This window comes from Aythya marila (assembly GCF_965140915.1).
Source record: "Aythya marila genome assembly, chromosome: 2".
Lineage (NCBI taxonomy): Eukaryota > Metazoa > Chordata > Aves > Anseriformes > Anatidae > Aythya > Aythya marila.
In genome coordinates, this window is record NC_139043.1 from 63,053,742 (window position 1) to 63,076,964 (window position 23,223).

Here is a 23,223-nt window from a genome sequence, read left to right on the forward strand (position 1 = left end):
TGGGGCACTCACCTTTGTGGGGGAGCCAAGTCTAACCTTTTCCTCCTGCTCAATTCGTCCTCAGGGGGAAGGTTTTTGTTTGCTCCTTTCTGATTCTCACACAGACGTGTTCCTGCTAAGATCTCCACATTTGATTGCCCCTGAGCAGGCAATGTTTGGCTCTCACCACTTAGAAGAGAAAGGTGTTTCTTTTGACAATGAGCAATACCCATCTGAAGCGCTAGCTCTGCAGTCTGTAAATAAAAAGCAAAGGTTATGCACAGCCAAGTCACCCAGATGGGTCAGAGAGATTAATAAAGCAACTTGGATTCTCTGTTCTGCTCTGAGCCTTGTCTTCAGGCAGCCATCAGTGTCTGGTAAAGAAATGTGTTCCTAACTCCATCCCCTCCTCCAAGACTCCTCCCAGATTCCCTGCAGCAGGCAGTGCCTTGCTTCCACTCATTCCTAACCCATCTACCTTTGCTATAGTCTGACAAAGCTTCACAGAATAAAATATCTCAACCTCCTACATCTCACACTGTACATCCCTATTCTCACTTGTATTGAATTTTCTCTCAGGCTGTGGTCTATCCTAACTTTCTACTCCAGCATTTAACTCAGTTTCTTTTTTCCTTACTTTACCAATTTATGCCTCCTGATAAATCAAGACATTCACAGAATACTGCAAGTACAACTTCAGGAAGGTACCTTCCTTAGGACTCTCCTGCCTGAACTCAATACCATGGTCTCCTCATCCTCTGTATAGTTGCACCTGAAGGACATAATTTCTCTTCTCACCTGGTATGAGGTCAGTCACGATGACTGCCCCAGACAGCTGGATGGAGCAAAGGCCACCTCAGCTAAGGTCCTCTGTGTCCATCTAAACTGGAACCACCCTCTAGGTTCCTCTCTAGCACCAGCTCTGATAAAACCCTTAAACCCCTTCAGTCTTTTTAGGCTGTGTCTGAGCAGGAGAGGAACCTTCACAAACAAAAATCTGTCTTCAGCTGTAAGTGCTGGTGGGTTCCTCTAGATCTCGACCCAGCACTTAATGAGGGACTGAACTTGGTGAAATACCTAGAAGAAAAGAAAGAGCAGGAGGGAACCCTCTCCATAGAGTAAACGGAAGCACAGGTACAGGTACAAGGCAGCAGCCTTGAACTGACCATGAGAACGTCGCTGCAGTTTGATTTCATATTTCTGAAAGGCTCCTTGTTACAGGAAGGCTTGTGTACCTATGGCAAGTGGGGATCTCTGGACTCACCTTATCCTTGTCACCACAAACGAATAATTAAATTAAATCAGATGCAGGTGAGAAAGATCCAGCCTTTCTCTCTCCTCTTTGGAACAAACACTTGAGAATTGCTAGCAACCATAAAGAATAAAAGACAACTTCAGAAGAAAAACAAAGTTCCAAGAATCATCACAACTCAGATTTTTATTCAACAGCAAAGTTGAAGGGAATATTGTTTTCTCCCTCCAGGGCAAATGTTCCAAATGGAAATTAAGTAAAAATATTGCCCCCCCCCCCCCCCCCCCCCCCCAAAGTACTCACAATGAAATTAGTTTTCTTTAAATATATTTGTTTGGCAAAATAAAATAAAAAATTAGAACCCGTACAAAAAAAAAATCCCTTGCAAATTCTTAACGCTGTAGCAATGACAACAATGTAAACCTGAATGTTTGGCAGTTATAATTAATTTGTGGAAATTACTATTGAACTTTGGATGAAGAAAATAAAAATCACTTTGAATAGCAACAAGCCAATTTTAGAGGCAATTGAGGCTTAGGGAATGCTACAGGGACAGGACACAATGGTGGCTTCATACACAGTTTGTACTAGTGATCTGCTAGTGTAGGGCTATTTAAGAGCTGGGAGGAAACGAAGTTAAAAGCTGTTGCAGCATTGCAGCGTATGGTACAGCAAAAACCTGCAGACTTTCCATTGTGGGAGCCGATCAGTTGGGTGAAGGCTGGTGACGAGAATTGAGATGGCAGTGGAAAGAACAATGACAGTGACGAATGGCGTGAGTACTGGGAAGCAGTTAACATTTTTTTGTCATTGCATTGGATTCAGTTGTGAGCAGACTCTTGGGAGTGCCTGGGGAAATCTTCTGCTTACAGTAGCTGCTTCTGCTCCCTACCTCCCCCCTCCTTCCAGTTAAAGCCTCTGCCCTGCCAAGTGGGTGTCACAGGCATGCAGTTTGATAACATCATCCTTTAGTTAAGAATGTCTATTCCAGTATTAAAAATGTAAAAAAAGTCCTTGGGAGGGTGCTTCTTAGTGGCAGTCTTTGCCTTAAGCAAGGCCACTGGCCTGCAATTAAAAGTTAATTAAAGCAATGTGGATTTGGATGAGCAATAGGGAAGATGGGAATGGGGAAGGATGGGATGCAGGGAACAGGGAGGAATGCAAGTGTTTCTACATTCCTCCCCAAAGCCAGAATCCAAGGTGCACAATCGGTTTTTCTTTTTTTCTCACAAACTCTTCTTTTCTTTTCTTTTCTTTTCTTTTCTTTTCTTTTCTTTTCTTTTCTTTTCTTTTCTTTTCTTTTCTTTTCTTTTCTTTTCTTTTCTTTTCTTTTCTTTTCTTTTCTTTTCTTTTCTTTTCTTTTCTATCTCTCCAGTTATAATATTTCCAGTTTGAAGCAAGTTTCAATGGTGCCTCAGTTACAGTCATAAACAAAGTCGTAGTTGCTGGGCTCCTTTGGGATAGGTGGGGGAGCATCTGGGATCTGTATGTTTTCCAAGTCAAGGAGGCGTAGCTTTATCTCCATGCTGAGCAGCGTGTCTAAGTCGTTCCGCGTTAGATCACTCAACATATCCTTCCCAAGAAGGGCGTTCAGCCCATCGGTCCATACACAATACTGCATGGGGAAAATATAAAAATTATCATTAATAGACTTTCTGAACATAAATTGTTTGTCTGGCTTGGTCCTTCACAGTTACTGCTCCTTCAGGGATGTACACAGAGACCTAAAATGAGGTTGATTCATTCTACCAGCTTGTATCATGAAGAAGGCATGTTCCACTGATGTGCTCTGGAAATAGGTAAAGAACTCCCTTAAACTGAGAAGAAATGACAACATGTAGGTGGTTGGACAGTTATGTATCTCCTCCAAGCTTCTTGTTCTCAACAGTTATGGGAGAAAGAATGATACCTAACCTAGGACACTGAACATCTGGAGATGCCTCCTTCTCCCCATCTTTATCTTTGCCCAGTACTTAGAAGAGAGCCTGATGATTCTACACCGAACTTTTAATTCCAAGACTTTTAATTCTAAGTTAGGTGAGGTGAATACCAGCCAAAATTCACCTTTACTCTTTCCATAAGAAATCCTCTACCAACTATCTAATTTACAGCAAAACAAGCCATAGTAAGGTGGTGTCAACTGACATGTGTGGGAATAGGCTCTCATTGACATACCCATGCCTACTTTACCACTATTTCACAGAGCACAAAATAACATACTGCAAAAACTGCAGTCAGTCAATGCTGCATCCTTCACGAAAATTAAATGCCAAGCTACCCGGTGTAATTCCAAATGCTGCAAATGCTGAATTGGCCTCTAAAATCCCTTCTCTTTGTTGTTAACTTTTTCCTAATAGGAGGTTCTTTCCCAGTGACTGACAGCTTGAGATAAACATGGTCTGAATATTTTAAATATACAACAAAACAGTTGGAGATTGGTGATCTACAGTCAACTTAAATCAGATAAGTCCCTTTCATTTATTACTATAAGCCATTTATGCAACTATGAACAGAAGTACTCAAACGCTACCATCTAAAAATAAAGATTGCAATCATGAACTTGTGTCCTAGTTTGCAGGAGAGAATTAAATCAACCGTAACTACATTTTTATCTTACAAATACTTCTGCTAGATTTCATGCCAAAAAAATGGATTTTAAATTTAGCTGACCATTTGCTACATGATATCGCCAAGTTTAAAGATAGTCACAGTTGACTTCATCCTACAGCAGAAATGAAGATTATTTTTAAGACAGAGAGAAAACCCCCTCTTGGGGTATGTCTTCATCTAGAAAAAGGGCATGTGTTTAAAATAGGATAGTTAACACGCTTCAACATCCAATGTGAAATCCGACCCATTTAAGTCAGTAATGAAACAGGAGCAGAGCTAGGATTTCACCCAGGGTGTTGGAAAGCCATGATGCAGCTTTAGTATGAAATTAGCTGTCTAGGAAAGACTTGATGGTTCAGGCTGTCCTGCTCACAGTACTAAGGAAGCAATTACCTTGCCTGTTCTAGGCCCCCAAAGTATGTCACTGAAGACTTTTAAAGTATGCAGCTTTTGTGGAGTGTATGCAGAATATCAGGAAAAGAGCTATCCTAGAAATGTAATTACTTTAAAATGTACTACTTTTATTTATTTTTTACTATCTACTTAAAATCTTTATTAGGGAAAGTTTCCCCGGTATTCATTTTAAGAAAAGGAACAGAAAGGCAAAAGGCTCTGCTCAGGTTACAGAAGTGCAGTGCATCCATTCAACAGATGCAGCACCTGATGTAAATCGTCTATCACCTGCTCAGTGAGTATGGCCAGCACTTTCTCTGGGGAGGAATCGCAGTGAGCCAGAAAGCAGAACTACAGTTCTTTCCTCTTCCAGATATAACTCATTCAGGGCCCACAGAAACCAAATTCTGGCCACAATTCAGATGAGTACAATGGCCTGGAAAAGGGGCTTCCTCTCTAATCTCCATGTTGGCAAGTGCATCTAATTAAACTCCTGCACATTTTGAGCAGAGAGAAATCCTAATGAGATGGTGGAAAAACAGAGGCACTCATTCAGAAGCTTTTTTCTTTTTAATATGCAAAACAGACTAAGAGCCACTGAAAAATTAATTTACTACAGATTCATTTTCATAAAATTCCAATGAAACCTAATTATAGCCTCTCTCATCAGTTTCTCTGTCAAAAATCAAGGATAAGATTAATCCACCTTTTTGCTGTGTAGTTGAAACCAGCTATTAGTATTCAAATGAAAAACAAATACAATGGAGTGATCTCACAGTGCTGAATTCTCTGGCTAGCCGTAAGCTCCAACAGATGGCTAAGGGTATTGTCAAATTTAAGTGTGCAAGTGCAAGGTCCAAATCTCAACGACAGTGGTTCTGTAATGAGATTTTATTAAGGAAATACCTTGGGAGTCCTGCAGCAGAACCAGACAACCAGAAAGGTTGTGCAGGTTCCATTCTCGAAGGTTTTCCAGGTCCATCTGGATACAGCCCCAAGCAACCTGATCTGAGCTCACTGCTGACCTGCTCTGAGCAAGAGGTTGAACAGGGGACCTCCCAAGGTCTCTTACAATCTGAATTATCCTACAATCCTAGTTCAACTTTAGTTTTTAGGTCACACTCTATTCCCAATTCAAATCTCTCTACAATCACAAGGACTGCAGAAGTATTTGAAAAAAATCACCCAGTAAGTCTGACCTTACAGATTTCATGTACCAACATAGTGCGCTAATATTTCTGGCACTTCATGCAAAGCTATCCATATCATGAGATGTCACCTATCAAATTTCCCGAGTTGACAACATGGCTAAACTAGCACTTTTATCAACAAGCATCTCAGTCACTTTGATGAAGAATCATGAGCTTCAGAACAACTTATTTGCTTTTCCTCATGGGTGTTCCCTCTGTATACTTGTAATTTTTACTATAATTGCAACTCACTCCTCTGTAGGCCATGAAAAAGTACAGGGGAAGGGAGATGCCCGTTGGGAAATGTTCACTTGGGAACTGTGAAGTAGCAGCAGAGATTTTTGCCTTTAGTCTCTTTTTTGAGCATATTCATTTTGTTTCAAAGAAGCTGCATATGATCAAAAAGAGAAATAGAGATAATAGGTGTGTTATCACAATCACTAGCAAGGGGTTACTACATCTCACAATGCTACTGCCCATCAGTAGAATGCAGTAGCAGTTTTTGAACATTTAGAACATTAAAATACACTTGAAACCTTAAGCTATGTTTGCCAGAGAAGTAGCTGAAAAATTTGTTGATTTTCATGACCAACGGCTCTTACGAACTGAAACAGACTAGAATTTAATTTCTGGAGAATTTATATCAGAAAGCCTCTAACATACATCCAGTTTAAAAGATGAAGACGATCGTGTTTGGCTTAAACTTACAGTTCTAATGGTGCATTATGCCTGAATCCTACTGCTCGTTTCTCTTGGATGAAAATTTACCAGCAAATCTTTCTCTGGAATGGACATACTTGAAAATGACACTCAAATATTAATACCCAGGAAAATCCAAATGAGCATAACCTCATTTCTTCTCCTAAAATTAACTTTTATTTGAAGGTTTTTATCCAGAATTGCAAATGTTGAAGCTGTGTAACTAAATATACTTCACTTGTAATGCAATTTCATGCACTTTAATAACACTACAGTATAATGCAGCTAAATGCAGTCTTCTGTGTTTCATCATCTCAAGGCAGTGTCCTGAACTGAGACCACATGTGACACCATAAAATAATTGTGCAGATGAAAAACTAACTCCTGTGACTTTGCAGACAAGAATGGAAAACTTTACTGCTTCTTTACTTTTTTAATATAGGTACTCTGCTAAATCTTTATTTGGAAATTCCAAGTTCTTGGAGTGAATCACTTGTGATGATTCCACATCATTAGATAAATTAGTTCCATCATCTTCCAAAAGGCAATGATGTTGTCTATTTTGTTATCAAGTAAGAGAAAGGAGCAGGGGGGAGACTGCCATTGTGCCTTGCTATTTGTATTTACACTGCCTTTATGCAAGTGAGACTGATTGCAAATTCCTTTTGCATCAATCTATGGAGATGCAAGAGAAAGGACATTCTGTGATCACCTGTCATAAATGGTCTTAAGCAACATGAAATGAAGAAAATGGGGATATGCTGTTCTGGAGAACACAAATCATTGGCTGAAATTGAGACCTAGAGATGGTATAACTTCCCCTGATTATATTGGTACGATCAAGATGAGCTGAGGACAGCAGTGATTCATGAACAGCTTGCCTGTGCATATCATTGGCGTTGAAATAAAGTTCACCAAAGTGAACACACAGCAAAATACTCCAATGTCTAAAGCAGACCAGACAAGGGGAAATCTTTATTGCACCAGGAAAAGATGAACAAGGTCTGTGTAACTGTGAGGTCTGCACCCAAGCTCTTTTCTTACTCTTATAGTATGCATTTCAGTAGGGCTTAGAAATATTGTCCTGGAATTCAGATCCCACGGTGCTCTGTGACATTTAAATAGAAAACACGTAGCCCAGGATATGCATGAAAATTGCAGAAGGTCTTGCTCACATACTAATCCCTGTGCTTTCAGGTTGTTTTGAGATATGACACAGGTTCAGATTGTCCTGTACTCTGTGACAGGATGACCTTTCTTATGTTCTTTAAAATCTGGCTGCTACCACAAGGGAACTAAGAAGGCTTCAAAGAAGTTTCTGCACCCTTAACTTGACTTACCTCATGCTTGTCCGGAGCAATGAAATTCAACTGGCCACTTGAATCATACAATATAGAGAACGCAAGCTCTAGCACTTCCTGGAATAAGAAAAAGGAACGTATGTTAATGCACCACGAGAAGCAATCAAGCATTGAGATCTTTCTTTCTTTACTACCCCTTGTTCCCCAAAACAAGTGAGAAAATAGGTTATGATACTCCCCTTACCTGGCCAAAGGTGCAGGAGTACCAGACCACTGCACAACAAGAAGCCCAACACAGATGCTTCAAGTGAAGCTAACTCACCTTGCCTATTGCTGACTGCTACTCACTTGGTCACAGATTACTTTGAATTCATATTTGAGCTAGATGATGTTGAGGACTAAAATCAATATAATCCACAAAAGTACACATATAACAAACTCTCTGTGAAGACCCATGGTTTCTTCAATTTGCATGGATTGACTTGCAAACTAGCAAAGTTCTGTAGGTTTGATTCCCTACGTCAAAAATCTTGTCAGGACAGTTAATCTTCTGATATATACTGATGTTTTTGTTCACTGCTGGAAATCTGTGAAATTATTCATTCTCAGGAGATTTCTGTCATTTTGTCTTTACCTGAATGAGAATCAGCAGACTCAAACTGAACAATCTGGCTTACTTGGTTGTGAAGACCAAAATTAATCTTGGGAGAGGATAAATCATCATTTTTCTCCTCAGCACTAAAGATGGAATTTTAAAGGTTGCCAAAGTGAATTCATTAAGCATAGGTCTTCCCTAAAAGGCACCTGGAGCTAGGTTCCTATGGGGAAACACAACCAATTTGAATAAATAATGAAATTTCACCGTCCAGCAGTAAGCACGTAATGTTATAATGGTTACTGCACACATCACTACAAGCGCTGCTACAAGAATTTCACAACCTGTAAGCTAGCTGATACAGAAATAATTACTTTGTGGGGAAAAAAATATGGCTCCAGCAAGAGAATGCTGACTCAGAACTACTTTGATCTGTATCATAAGTCCTATTCCTTAAGCCTCTTGGCTTCCTGAGGCTCACAATCCCAATACTGGTCACCTTCACTGACTCTCAGCTGACAACAGGCCCTGCACACCAGCAGCAACAAGAGCATTGATTCTTATATTTACTACACCTAGTTTTAAAACCGAAGATTTGACTGCAGGAACTGCAGCATATGTGTTGGTCTGGATTCCTAACCTGATCTCGTGATTCAAAACTGGCACAGATTCTTGGATTTCAGTAAGGGTTACTTCATTTTTGAACATGTCTGATTAAGAGCAGAATCTGAATCATAAAAACTTGTAATCCTTAGGGATAATCTTGGCTGATCAGAGATCAGGATCTCATGGGAAATGCTGTTGGTTTCCTTGAATTTAGTTATTAGGTCCAATTTGCTGTATTGCCAAGCCACAGGAGACAAGTCCGTGCCCAAGGAAGCTGCAGCTACTAATACTGTTGGTGCATCAAGCAAACAAATTGCTCATGTTTCACATAGCCTTTTGGAGTTTTAGGCATGTCTCTCAGCCACACCTTATTAAGAGCGATATCCCTCATTACACAAACAAATTTACCTCTGCCCACACAAACCTGGCATTATCTCCTCACAGAGTGTTATAAATTACTGACATCAGAACATGCCAAGTCATGTAACTGAGGTTGTGAAAATGAAATACATCATTGCAAAAAGGGCTTTTACTACTCTACTATGAAGCTCCTGAATTTCACGAAGGTCAACAGTCCTACAGGCCTCATCTCTGAATATTTGTCCTTTGAGGAATTTTAAAGGACTGAAGATCTTTATCTCAAAAAAAGGTAAAGAGAAAATTCCTGCCTGAAAGAGGAACATCCCAGGGACACCCAGGTTTGGTCATTCCCAGTCAAGTAGACAGAAAGGCCTAGACTGAAGGCGCCAAACTTCCTTTTATGTGGGAAAGTGGAAGTTTGGCAGCCCTGGCTCCAGTTCAGCTTCTTTGTTGGCTGCTGTTGGGACTAAAGGCTCATGGATTGCAGCTTCCAGGCTCCGGCATCTCTATCACCTCAGGCACAGCAAACCATCAAGGGAAAATGGAAGCCTAAGGAGCTGGAGTTGCCAGTTAGCCCTCCACACCGACGGTGGTCTCAGTAGTTGAGCTGGCTGACCTGTGGCTGACCACCCACATGGTTTTGTTATGTTCTCATCAACGACAGGTGAGGATTTTGAGGAATGAGCAGTTCCTAAAGGAAAAGTATTAAGTCTCCATTAGCCGTCTGTGGCTTTCTCTTCTGTTTTCTGTCCTACTTGTCAATTTTTCTCAAAGTCAATTTCCACTCCAGCCTCTTACACCAGATCTAGATCTCTTGGTCTCTGGTCTTCCTCCCCTATCATTTCTTCCTTCCAGGAGAATCAGTTCCTTCCTTCTTTGTTTTGCTTTACTTCTCCCCACCTCAACCTGACGAACTCACTCCTTTGACATTTCTAACTCCTTCCACCCTTGCACATTTCAGACATCTGTCCTTCCTTAGATGCTTGCAAGAGGAAATGGCACTGGGACCCACAATGTGCCTCTCTTTTGAGGCATGTTCATGGAAACAGGAAAAAAGAGGCCTCACCTGGTTGCTGGACATTTCAGTTCCACAGGGAATTGAATTTCAATTGGTTTCGATTTCACAGGGAAAGCTATTGCAGGTGGTATGAGGAGAAACATGCTCTTCCACTCCCCAGACTTCTCCCCCTCTCCTTCAATCTCTGATATAAGCCAATAGAAGACACACTATTTATGATAAACTGATATCTTAAGTCTCTATAGCTGATTGATCCTATGCAGCTGTAATGATCTCAGTACTTCTCCCTACTCTGTTGTCAACAGCCTCAGCCAATGTCTTTTGCCAAAGGCTGAGATAACAGCCATGTTAAGTTTACTTGCCAGAGTCAGAAGAACCTCTTCAGAGAATTACATATACATGCAGTGGCAGGGCACTTGTTCAACCAACATGAAATAAAAGGGAAGCTGCAAAGGAACAGGGAAGTGAGCAGAATCAGTTCTGCTGAATAAAAAGGCATCAAGTCTGAAGCCTGCTGCATCAGCAAATACAGGTTGAAAGAAGAATATATACAAATACACAGCAACATTTTATCCAAATTATTCTCTCAAGCTTTGTTTTGAATGCTGTGAAATCTAGTATATTTCATGTCCTTGAAATTCATTAATATTACCCAAGAAAAGATGACTTCGAATTTAAGAACACAAGATGAACAATGATGGACTCGGGTCTGGTCCTATCATGCTGTTCCAGCTTCATAAGCATGCAAATTCCAACTCAGTTTAACTCTTATTTATTTCTAAATGATCCCACTGGAAGAAGAATAGCCATGTGCCAGAAAATGATGAGATGCTGAAGCCTTTGTTATGGACATTCTGCCAGTTCCAGCTATATTCAGAGCAGTGGCATTCTGCCATTCTATTTTCTTTGCAGCCAATAAATAAACATTAAGGTGGTCTATATATATATATACACCTTATACATACATACACACACACACACACACACAGAAAGCACCAAATGAAAAGACCTTTCAAAAAATACATCACCAAGTGTGAAATTCCAAAAAGGGAAAGGTTTCATACACCAAAATCAGCCAAATTGCATTCCATGCTGGGCTTTTTCCTTTTCATCTCACTGTCCACATTAACTTGGTACTCAGCAAACAATGATGTGTTATTCCTATGATGCTGGTTAAATTGTTGCAATATTGTACAACAGCTGTGGATGCAGATGTGCTACCTACCAGCTCCTGATCTTCACATCCCCAGCCAGAAGTTTACACCAGTCCAAAGCTATTTTACCGAAGGAAATGGGGCAATGCTGATAGCTGAGAACAAAATCATCTGCAGCTCTGCTATTTAGCATTATATACTATCTAGACATTATTGCTCCATAAAGACGACACATTTCTGTCACTGACACCCACTGCTTTCGTTGCTCCTATCTTTCCTCTTTGTGAGGACATATGAGAGCTAAGACAAGGAAGCACTAAAAATACTTTATATGCATCATATAAATGCCCCAGCAAAATGCTGTTGATGGTTCATCTGTAACTTGAGGCATGAGTTGTATGCAATCTATTGTGTATGTGTGTCAGTGCTCTGATTCCAAAAATTAACAAGGGAAGATACTCCTGGGACTTTTTTCCTCGTTTGGCTTGACTTTTTTTTTCATTTCTGACCGTGTAAAGTTAATGCTGAAAAGAGATGACGGTATCCTGATAGATCTAAAGCATCTTTCCTTGTGTTTCTTATACATGAACAATTGAGATGTTCTGTGTATCTCTCTCCAGCCATAGTTAAGGCAAGAAAGGTCAGCAGTGAAGCTGCAACAGTGGTGTGACATAGTTTTGACAGTGTCCTTTCATTTTCTATAGCTCCTCTCAGAATTGTTTTCTCCAGATTTTATTTGAATACTAGGTGCGTGCATTTTGTTTTCAAAGTCTCGAAGCAGGAACTCTTACCTTTGGAATTTTGTCCACCAAAATCTCTTTCTAGTTGGACCTCAAACTCCTCAATTTCAGGTAACTAGAAACTGACTCAAATCCTCTAATCCATCTCACAGAGCTCAGGGTGTGGTTCTAGGTCAGACTGAATATCATTAGAATCTCATTCTTACTTATAAGGTCAGAAAGCACAACCCAATGGAAATTAATATATATCATACTATATGGTATGAATACCTTTACCATCAAATAAGTGAGACTTTGCTAGTAATTCAATTTCTTCTTGCTGTGATGGCAATTGTTACTAACAAAAACGTGCAAGATTCAACTTGAGTCTTAGCTTAAGCTGAGTCTGAAATTCTGAAAGGTAGCATAAATCTAATTGAAGCTGACCACCATGTCTCCTATTTTTTTTCCAAATACATTGCTGAACACATCCTTATTCACTTCATTAACTGCCTAGCATCGACCGTACATCCTTTTGTTGGCATCAATTTTTTTACCTGAATGGATTTGAAGTTATCAACAGCTGGACATTAATTGCAATTTTGGCATATGCCTGTGCTCACTGTATGTCAGCTCATTGGAGAATACAGCCTGAACAAGCTAGTTATTTATCAGAGACAACATAAGAGTAGGTACCAACAGTCACTGCTGCTCTGCTCTATAGCAGCAGTCAAAACCGCTTGACTTTAGAGGTAGAAGGCATCACTGTTAAAGACTATCCTAATGTGCTCTGGGCATATTGCAACGCACATCTGTCACAGAATGAGTAAAGGAGAATAGGCTGTCCTAATAATTTAACTCAGATGGGCTGAAGTGTGTGTGTGTATACTGAAAGGTGGCAGGCTGGAATGAAAAATATCTGTATTAGTTTAGGGAAGGTCAAGTTGACAAGCTTTGTATTCCAGGGTATGTATTTATAAGAGTTTGAGAAACATACCTTGTTTTGTTTAAGAGCTCCTTTCTCCTTCATGTGAGGGCAGTCTTTCCCAGTCACAACAGCTTTTATATCTGCCACTGGCACTGCATTAAAAAATCCAAAAGTGATGATGAAACAAAACAAAACAAAACAACAAACAGGAAAAACAAACAAACAAACAAACAAACAAACAAACAGAAAATGAGTTATAACCAAGATGTGTAAAAGCTACAGAATCTAAAAAGAGGCAAGACCAGCATGTTAAAACTGTATACAAACACACACACCACCATTTTCAGTCTGTTCTAAGAAATAAATCTGTAAGAACAACTAGAACAGGCATCAGTGGTTCCTGACAAAATTTCAAGCATCAAGCAATTTGCTTGGCAAAGAAGGACCTGGGAGTATTGGTGGATAGTCAGCTGAATATGAGCCAGCAGTGTGCTCACGTGGCCAAGAAGGCCAACAGCATCCTGGCTTGCATAAGAAACAGTGTGGCCAGTAGGTCTAGGGAAGTGATTGTCCCCCTGTACTCTGCTCTGGTGAGACTGTACCTCAAGTACTGTGTTCAGTTTTGGGCCCCTCACTACAAGAAGGACATCGAGGTGCTCGAAAGAGTCCAGAGAAGGGCAACGATGCTGGTGAGGGGTCTGGAGAACAAGTCTTATGAGGAGCGGCTGAGGGAGCTGGGGTTGTTCAGCCTGGAGAAGAGGAGGCTCAGGGGCGACCTTATCGCTCTCTACAGGTACCTTAAAGGAGGCTGTAGGAAGATGCCAGGATGAGCGGGAATGGGCTAAAGTTGCACCAGGGGAGGTTTAGGTTGGATATTAGGAAGAACTTCTTTACTGAAGGGGTTGTTAGGCATTGGAATGGGCTGCCAAGGGAAGTGGTGGAGTCACCATCCCTGGAGGTCTTTAAAAGACGTTTAGGTGTAGAACTTAGTGATATGGTTTAGTGGAGGACTGGTTAGTGTTAGGTCAGAGGTTGGACTAGGTGATCTTGGAGGTCTCTTCCAACCTAGATGATTCTGTGATAAAAAGATGATATTTGCTTGCCTGTTGAGATTTGAGGGTGATGGAGCACTGGAACAGGCTGCCCATGGAGGTTGTGGGGTGTCCTTCTGTGGAGATATTTAAGACCCATCCGGATGCCTGCCTGTGCAGCCTGCTCTAAGGAACCTGCTTTGTCAGGGGGGTTGAACCCGATGATCTTTCGAGGTCCCTTCCAACCCCTTCAATTCTGTGATTCTGTGATTACCTTGGGAAAAAGCTTCTCATCTAAACATGTACCTGCATCTTGATAGTTTTTATGTGTACTCGGTGTACTTGTGTACATAGCATACACTGATCACTCTCTTACTTAATGTACTATGCCTGCCCACTTTTTGCTCTTCCCCAGACATCTGGAGAGAGGATCCTGGGCATGTTGGACCCTTGATCTCACTTGATACTGCTGTCCTTCTGTTATTGCCTCTTTAAGTTTCTCAAATATAAATATGTTTTTTTCTTACTGCCATCAGCATTTTAGTCACTTCTAGTACTAACAGGAATGAGGACTAGCAAGGCTTATAACAACCCGTTCCAACTGCTTTAAGAAGAATTATCAGAAATCATTAAAAAAAAAAAAAAAAAAAAAAGTTATAAAAAGTTTTGGAAGCTGCTGTCACCCAGACTCACTCAGAGAGTAAACATCATGAGGTCATTAAAACATGAAGACAAATTTCTCTAAGCTTCAAGTGGAAGTCAATTTTCCAACTGTAATTACATTACAGAGAATCTATACAATCCACAATACAATACTGTCAGCAAGAGACAAAATTTCTACAAACTATAAATTATCTATAAATTATTCATTATCATTGCAACTTCAGGAAAGGAACATATATATAGAACAGCATAATAATACGAAAGCCTGAGACTTCAAATGGTACCAGAAGATGACTACAAGATCCTGGAGGGTATAAGCACAGGTTCAGTGTGCTCACAACGGATAGAGCCCTGAAAAAGAGGGCAGATGCTTTCTGTTCCAGCTGGAACAGTTTGTTTAACTGTGCCAACCTGAAGAGAGAAATGACATTCACAGAAGTAAAAACGTCTACAAAAAAATAAAAAATAAAATCAAGAACAACAAAACACAAAACAAACAACAACAACAACAAAAACAAACAAACAAACAAAACAACAAACAAACAGAAACAACCAAAACCAACCAACCAAACAACAAACCAGCCACCATTTATTTTTGGAAATAGACACTAGTTATTCAGGCTGGGCAAGGAGCACACAAAATGTCCTATGCTACTTCTCTCAGCCCTCCAGTTTCTTACACACTTCTTTTCTTTTATCTGTTGACCTGTCCACAAGTACTGACAATCTTAACCATCAGCAAAAGTGAGAAAAGTGAAATCTAAAGGCACATCCTTCCCCAGAGATGGAAACCACCACATTTGGTGGACATGGAGAACATTAAACATCATATTCAGACCTTCAGAGCTCAAAATTCAGTATATACCTATCCAAAGAACAACTAAGTATTTTTTTGAAAATATTCTGTAAAATTCCCAAGCCAGTTTGGCTCGACTTGTTTAAAATAGTGCCACTTTATAATATCACATCTTGTAATATTCTCAACTCTGTTTTATTAAACTTTAATGTGGGTAAATCTTACATCTTTCACAGCCTGAAAAGTCTGAGAAATGTAAGAAATAACCGTATCTTCCTCAAACTACATCAGGACTTGCACTGCCAGCAGGCATGCACAGGGAACACATGGGTCTGATCCACTGGTTCCTAAAGCAGGATCCTGCTGTCCCAATGGGATTGTGACATTCCCAAGTAGTTTCAAGAGCATGTGCGAAACGCAAATGCAAAGTGAAGCCTGCAGTCCAGGTAGGGGTTTTGAGCATGGAAATATGCTCAATGCAACCAAATCTGGGAACTGCTGGTCCAGGAACTGTGCCTGCAATTCAAGTGTGACCTTCATTCTTTTTCTGCCATTCTCATACTACTGTAACTTTCAAGGGCAATTTCCCTAAGCCTTGTCCAGTAAAATAGTGTCTTCTAGTGCCAATGCAGCAATTTGAGAACCTGTACTACATTTTGCCAAGACTGCAGTAAAAGCCTGAAACATCCTGGAGGAAGGTACTAAAAACAAGTGAATTTGACCGTGAACTGTCAGGGCTCCAGCAGTAGACAGGTTCTTCCTTACCTCCCAGTCTGTGTCTGGGAGCACTTAGAAATTTTAAAAGGTGCTGCCTGCAGATAGGTTGGGGGACCAGAGAAGAGAAACAATTCTCTGTTTTACTAACACACAGAAAAGTTCAAATCACTGATTCTCTCCTTTCTCAGTTTGCAGGCTGGAGAAACTTCTGTCATCTGCAAAATTATTCTTTCTGTCATTTCATGAAAGAAATAGAACCACCAACTTGAATACTTGTGCAAGTGTGTCTGATTTGATAATGCTGAGAATGGCATTTATTACTAATGGCAATTCAGAAAAGAACAACTAAAAAGGATTCTTTATTCAATGCTTGATTTCTTGATGTCATTTTGTGGTGATGGAACTACACTGGTCATTGTCTCAGTCATCAAAAAAAACTTTCCTGGGACTGCAGGTTGAACCTCTACAAATCATGTTGAAGGACTAAGGAGAACTTTTCATGAGAGCATGATTTTCTGAAGGGCTCCAAAATGACTTTGGTCCCTACAAAATATCCCAAGAAATCTCATGGCAGGAGGTGTCACAAAGGCATGTCCCCTGTTACAAACTAACTGTGAGGTCCTATCAATACCACTCACAGCAATCAATGTGTTGTCTTTAAGTCCACTTGCCATGATAATGAAAAAGACCTCTGTTTTCCATGTCACTAGATTGCTTGCAGCAAAAGAAACAGCTGTCTCCATGGACAGGAAGCACTTCTGAATATGCCAAAGTATTTTAATGTGACATCTGCAGTTAGATGAGGAATGAAAATAAACTGTGTTCCTCCCCATGAAAAGCACGACATTTCCAAGCTGAATGAAAGTATAAGCTCATTGGGAAGCTGAGCTCAGTCCTCATACATGCTTGCCAAAACCAGAACAGCAGTGTTTGAATGCACGAGTAAATGTCCTCTGCTATGTATCTTCATGAACAGAGTTGTTGATAATGTCCTGTATTAAGAAAAATCCACTACCACTTATAAAGAGCTTGAAAGAAGCAAAAGTAGCACAATCCCTGTGCATGACTTACGTTTATCTTGCAATGAATCATGAGGGACTTCTCCCTGGGGACTTTCTTCTAAGTCTCCATAGTGCAACACCTTATGATTCGGCGAAAGTCGACAATACCAAAATTTGTCTGTTAAAATAAAGGCATTAAAACAAGGTCACTGACATGTCTTCATTAGCATTATCAACTGGATACTCAAATGAGGCACTACAAGGAAGGACTGTCCCCCCCCCCCGCTTTTTTTGAAGAAGAAATATTTCTTATGTATGAAAAGCAGGGCAGGGACTTTGCCCAGTAATTTCACTTGCTTAAACATAGCTGGCATTCATTTACCATTTCTGTTTTGATTTTGCCACTGGTTCCAAGAACAAATACTAGCAAGAAGCAGCTGACTTAGTTTTACATGATATTTTGTTACCCATGATATGCATCCTAGGTAAGTAACCACTGCATTTAGCAGCTAAATTTAACACACCCATAAAAGGTTCATTATTTTGAACCCCCTATGTGAGAATTAAGCCCTGCCAGATGTCATCTGTTGCACATCCAAATATTGATACATTTGAAATACTCCATAACTTAAGAAAATTTTGACTCATGTCTTTTTGTAGTTGAGAGAACACTCCCATATTTATGGGGAGAATGAACACAACAAACATGCAAAGATTTTAAAAACATTAAGTCCATTGTCTTCTAGATAACTCAGTGGTTGGTGTGCTCACAAATGGGCATGTATCACATTCCTCTTTGCATTTTAGCCCTTCCTAGGAGATGTATACTTATGCTTCCTGCCAACTCCTGTTTCTCAGGATATAACTGCCCTTAGTGCTATTTGTTAAAATCTATCCCCTGAAGAACATCAGCTTTGCAGAGCAGGGCTACCACGCTGCCTAGCGGGCAAGGGTGGTGCTTGCCAATTCCCTTTCTGAAACAGCAAGAACAAGGTTACCTTTTCTTGTCAGGGCACTTTCTATTTAATAAATAGATCACAATGCTAAGCTGTCAAAAATACAGTCTTGTTACAGCCAAGCTATAAATCTCCAGAAGCTTAGAGCAAGGCGAGACGTTAAAGTGCTGGGGGGGCTTCTCTGCCTCTGTGCTCCTCTCGCTGCAGGTAGCACTGATGCTGTGCCAAGCAGCAGCCGAAGGGAGAGTTTAGGGGAAATGCTAGCACTGACAAAGCCCCATCATGCTGCTGTCGCCAGGAGCGGATGAAGCCACAGCTGGGATAAAACGCAGGAGGAGCTGTACAGTCACCAGTCTGGGTGTTAGCAAAGCAAGGACTTCTTCGCTCCTTCAGTAAAATCTTCACAGACCCTACTCCTTTTTAAAGGACCCTTGGAAGTACCCTAGCCAGCCATTTAAAATACAATGCACTATAACACAGAGAAAGGCAATTCAGTTTGAATGTCAAAAGTGGGGTGCCATACAGCTTTTTAGAAGATTTTGTCAAAATGCAAAAATGTTTGGAGAAAATAAACCACACATTTCCAACCACTTATTGAGTGTTCAGGCCCTTCTTCTGACAAGTTCCAAAAGACCTTACTAACCACTGGCAAAAGGTCAACACAGTGATGGGGAAGATTCTGTTTACTTGCTTCAAAGACATATGCACTACTAAAAGGTGTGTGGGTAGGAGAGCCTGAGATGATGATTCTGTGATGCATAGAAAAAGAGCTGCTGAAATATAAGCATTCCAGGACCGTAAGCAGCACGTACCATATTGCACAGCATGGGGTCAAGAGGAAAATCCCACTTACAAAGCATTTGTAGGGATTTGAAACAAGAGCAAGCAGGAGCATTCATTCAGTAGATTGTCATCTGAAGAATACACACAAAAGCAGTTTGTCGGGCAGCTTGTGCATCAGAAACTTTGTGCATGTGAAACTTTTCTAGATTCAGAAATTTTACAGAGAACTCTACCAGAAGCATTTCAAAACCTGACACTTAAAAAATATATTCTGTTAAACCTGATGATAGACCATCTTGCGCCTTGTCTACCACAGAAAAGCCTCTAGTGATTGTAGCAGGAGGCTACATACCTAGCTTTAACTGCAACTTCGGTGTTTCCAAGACTGTTCAGGACAATATATCCTTCTGACACTAAGATTACAACTACCATTTTTTCCCTAATAAAAGCCAACTTGGTCTCACTACTTTGTCAATAACCTGGTGAAGATGATGATATAACTGGATAAAGTAAAGTAAAATATTATGAATTCCTTTTGACTTAGTGTGGGGCTATAGTTTTTATTGAGGGTTTGTAAAAGGTTTCTTCTTCAGCCTCCTAAGAGTTAGACCATTTTGGCAACCTTGTTCCCATTTCAACCCCCTGCTCCAATAACAAAAGGAGAAAAGGCCCAGTGAAAATTTCTGTACTTCATTTTCACAAAGAGGTGATTTTATCATAAGAAAGCCTTGCTCTGAAGGCTTGAGAAGCCTCTTACAGCAATTCCCCATAACCCAAGGTTAATTAAATAACTAATAGCCGTAGAGTGAAGCTTGAAGCACGTCCAGTGCAATCCTCCTGTGGGCTCACTAATAACTGCCATCGCACCACAGCGTGGCTGTCAGGGGGAAAGCCCTTAAATGAAACCTATAAATGGAACTAATGAGGTTCCCTCAGTCGCAGCCACTGAGCGACCGCAGCAGCCAGGCTGAGCAGGGCAGACAGCACATCAGTGATGGGGCATAACCATTCTTGCCTTCCCGGAGCCTCTACAACCACCTCAGCCTTAGCCAGCTGGGGTTCTTCTTTTCCTCTATGTGACGTTACAGTTTATCAGACAATAACCTACTTATGCGAGATCACGGCGCCTTGGAGGGGAGCAGCTCTGAATGGGATGTATGTTATTTTACTAGTACAGGTGCTGAATGCAATTTTGTTGGAAGTGGAGTATATAAAGTAATGCTGCAGTCAAAATAAATATCGTATGAAATTGTTCCCACTGACAAGAAGGGTGAAAGAAGCCTTAATTACACAAGAGCATGTGGGAGGTGGCGAGCATTTACTTTCAGCTCCAAATAGATAAACCAAAAAAACATGTAGAAGAAAAAAGAAAACCCTGAACTCTTCTCTACTATGATTAGAGAGTAGTGCTTATAAAACAATGAAGAACTACTGACCAAAACCTCCAGAGCTCTTAAATACAAATCTGCTAAGCTGAAGTGCCATGAATTCTCAACAGCCCCTGCACTCCTCAACAGAGATCTGTGTGTATGTGTACACACTGAAGGAGGAGTGGATGCTGAACACTGAGTCTTTAGATACAATGTGATTTCATCACAATTTTCAGGCACTAGCATTTAATGTTGCCACTGAGTTATCTATCTCTTAGTTCACTGACCTCTGATGCAATCAAATTCAAGTGCTAGAGATTCTTCTTTGGGAAACTGTAGTAGTCATTCTGTTGTGATTTTTTATTTGTTTGTTTGTTTTGATTTGTTTTTTAAGCCTGAAAAAGTTTTAAACATTTAAGCTTCAAACAATTGTTAAAACAGCTAGTGGGTTAAACATATCCTAGCACATTGTTAAAACAAGGTTAAAAAAATCCTGAATAGCACAACCAGCTACCAGTTTGGATAGAAGAGTAATATTCAAAACTGTGACCAAATAGTAGGGCACAGAACATTTTGATGTTGGGCTACAGAGTGTGTGGCCATTCATATGGTATTTCCACATGCATTAATGGCCAATGACTCATACACCCTTAACAATGCTATCCCGAGTGAAGAATTGAGGTGGTTAGTACAGAAGTGCTGTAGAGTTAGACCTCTGGAGAGAAAATAGCTCAGATGTCCAATGAAAAAAGTCTGTGAGCATACCTTTTATCCCAGGATATGTTCCAGATTACTAAAAATGAAAGGTGGGTTGTTTTTTTTGTTTTTTAAAGAAAGGCTTGATCACACATTTAGCAAAGGGAACACACGTGTAATAATGTCAGTAAAACCTTCCAAATTTGGATGTAGCTTTTAGATACATGTTTGTGGACTCACCCTTTCTCTTTCACTGTGCTGTTTCTCTAAGATACTTACCACAGTGACACACTGTCACTCTAACTGGTCTTAGCTGGTTAGATGAAAGCCAACAAGTTCTGAAAAGGCTTGGCGATTAATTGGCTTGTGGTAATGCCAGAGGCACTCTGGTTAACCAGTTCCTCTCAGCATGTCACATACTTGAACAATATTATTTTTATGGGAGTGTGGAGGGTGGAACAAAGTAGCAGCAGTAGCTTTTTGCAGAAAAAAAGACAAAGTGTGTTCTCATTCAAAAGTGTGAGTCACTTATCCTAGCAAGAGATGGAAAACTTGTCTTTGCTTGATTTTTTTAATTTAAGTTTTCTCTTTCCAGGTTACTAAAAAAAATATTCTGCCTTGTGTTTTAATATAGTAGTGTGCATCATCAGGCTTTCTTTCCCTTCCAAATATAACTGTACAAGAAACCTTGTCTTCGACTGCAAAACCACTTCGATAACATGCAATTTCTCTATAATCTTTTATAAAGCTAACAGGGGAATTTATTTCCAAGAGTACACTCAGCAACAAACTACAAATATACTGGATGACAGCTACAGAAGTATCTATTATTTCCAATAAAATGTCTTGATCTGCTACTTAGCTTTACTGGAAAAAATAACATTTAGGGTTATAAATAGCTTTGTAGGCTTTCGATTTAGTCTTCACCCCTTTCTTTCAGGAATTACCAAAGGAAGGAGAACAATGAAAAGGGCTGTCTGTCAGCTGATGTCCACAATCAGAGAACAAAGTGGGGACTTGCAGAGCTAGTCAATGAACAGTGACCAGAACAGCAGACCAGATTTTACTGTTTCATTTCCTATTGATTAAGAATGCCTAATAAAAACAGGAGTTAGTACTGCAGTTCAACCATGAAATGTTGCAAGGCAAAGGCCATGTACTCTTTGAAAGTGGCAAGGATCCTGCTGGGACGATAATACATGTAGTATTTCTGGATTTCGGCTGCAGAGAGACCCTGATGAACAATAATCCCGTGCTGGAATACAAAAGGCAGAGATCTGACTGCAGATACTTCACCGCTTAACCTTCAGCTCCGCTCCCTGAAAAGAATCACCTGTTGGACTGGATGTGTTCCAATGCCTTGTATGTAAGAAATGTTTTTCACCTCCTCTCAGAAGGTCGTAAGAGGATGCAATCTCCCTCCTTGTTTGTTTTTGTTTTGTTTTGTTTTGTTTGTTTTTTTGTTTTGTTTTTGTAAGTCAATTGTTTCGACTTACTGTGACTAACCATGTGTGTCCTACCAAATGTTCAAACAACAGTCTAAATGGAATTTATTGTGGAATAATGCCAGTTAATTATTTTTTAAACAGGCAATTTAATGCTTTCAGCTTCTCCTCTGTAGGCAACGTTCAGGTTCCTCTTGTGTAATCTGTAGATTTGCAACATTTGTCCCAAGATTGTCTCAAGAGAAAAAAGAATTATAGGAGATGTAAACGGATCAGTACACATAGAGGTAGAACAGCTACCTGATCTCACTACTCTTACAAGGGAGGTTGCCACCTAACGGGCAAACCGTGATGCCTCACAGCATTCCCCATTCCTGTTTTGGCACAAAGTCAACCTGGATGGACCATGGCCAAGCTCCACAGCAAGTGAGCTGGGGCAGTGGGCAGGTGATGGGGCTCCTGCTGATCCTCTCAGTAAGCACAGGGCACATGTACTGTGTGTGGGGTGGGTTAGGGGATAAGAGATGGGGAGGTACGGTAAAGGTAAGAGAAGGCACATTCAGGAGTTTGGGACTTGTACCATTTCTAGTAGGACATACAGGGGAGTTATCTGAAAGCTGGTCTGCCTTGATGTTTATCATCATTTGCTATGCCTCTGGTCCTTCACTTTAGCTCATCTTCTAGTTCTTGATATCATGGCAGGCCTGGTTTAGAGCTTGCTCTGGTTGGGGTACAGGCAACACTGAAGGAAAGAGGCGAGTTTCAATAGAGCTTCTTCCACTTTGTGTCAACTGCAACTATTTGCTATATGGACTATGCCAGGCACTGTACATACCTTAAAAGGGACGCTTCCCAGTTAACCAGTTTATAAACCAAACATGTTTGTGTTTACAATGCTTTTCTTGTTCATTGGATTACATAGTGTTAGACCTTGGTGAGTTTTGTCATCTTTAGTAATGGT

The 23,223-nt window shown here is 40.4% G+C and overlaps 1 protein-coding gene across 9 annotated transcripts in view; it reads right to left on the reverse strand.

The window, feature by feature from the left end:
• Positions 1-2,464: 2,464 nt before the first annotated feature.
• Positions 2,465-23,223, reverse strand: part of ELMO1 (engulfment and cell motility 1) — a 322,098-nt gene continuing 301,339 nt past the window's right edge. For all 9 annotated transcript variants that reach the window (XM_082753916.1, XM_082753922.1, XM_082753917.1 and 6 more), the window contains 4 exons: positions 17,083-17,190; positions 12,874-12,956; positions 7,464-7,541; positions 2,465-2,846 (listed from right to left, as the gene is read on the reverse strand). In XM_082753916.1, coding sequence (XP_082610042.1) covers positions 2,646-2,846; positions 7,464-7,541; positions 12,874-12,956; positions 17,083-17,190 — 470 coding nt within the window. In that variant the 3' untranslated portion in view covers positions 2,465-2,645. The remainder of the gene's footprint in view (positions 2,847-7,463; positions 7,542-12,873; positions 12,957-17,082; positions 17,191-23,223) is intronic.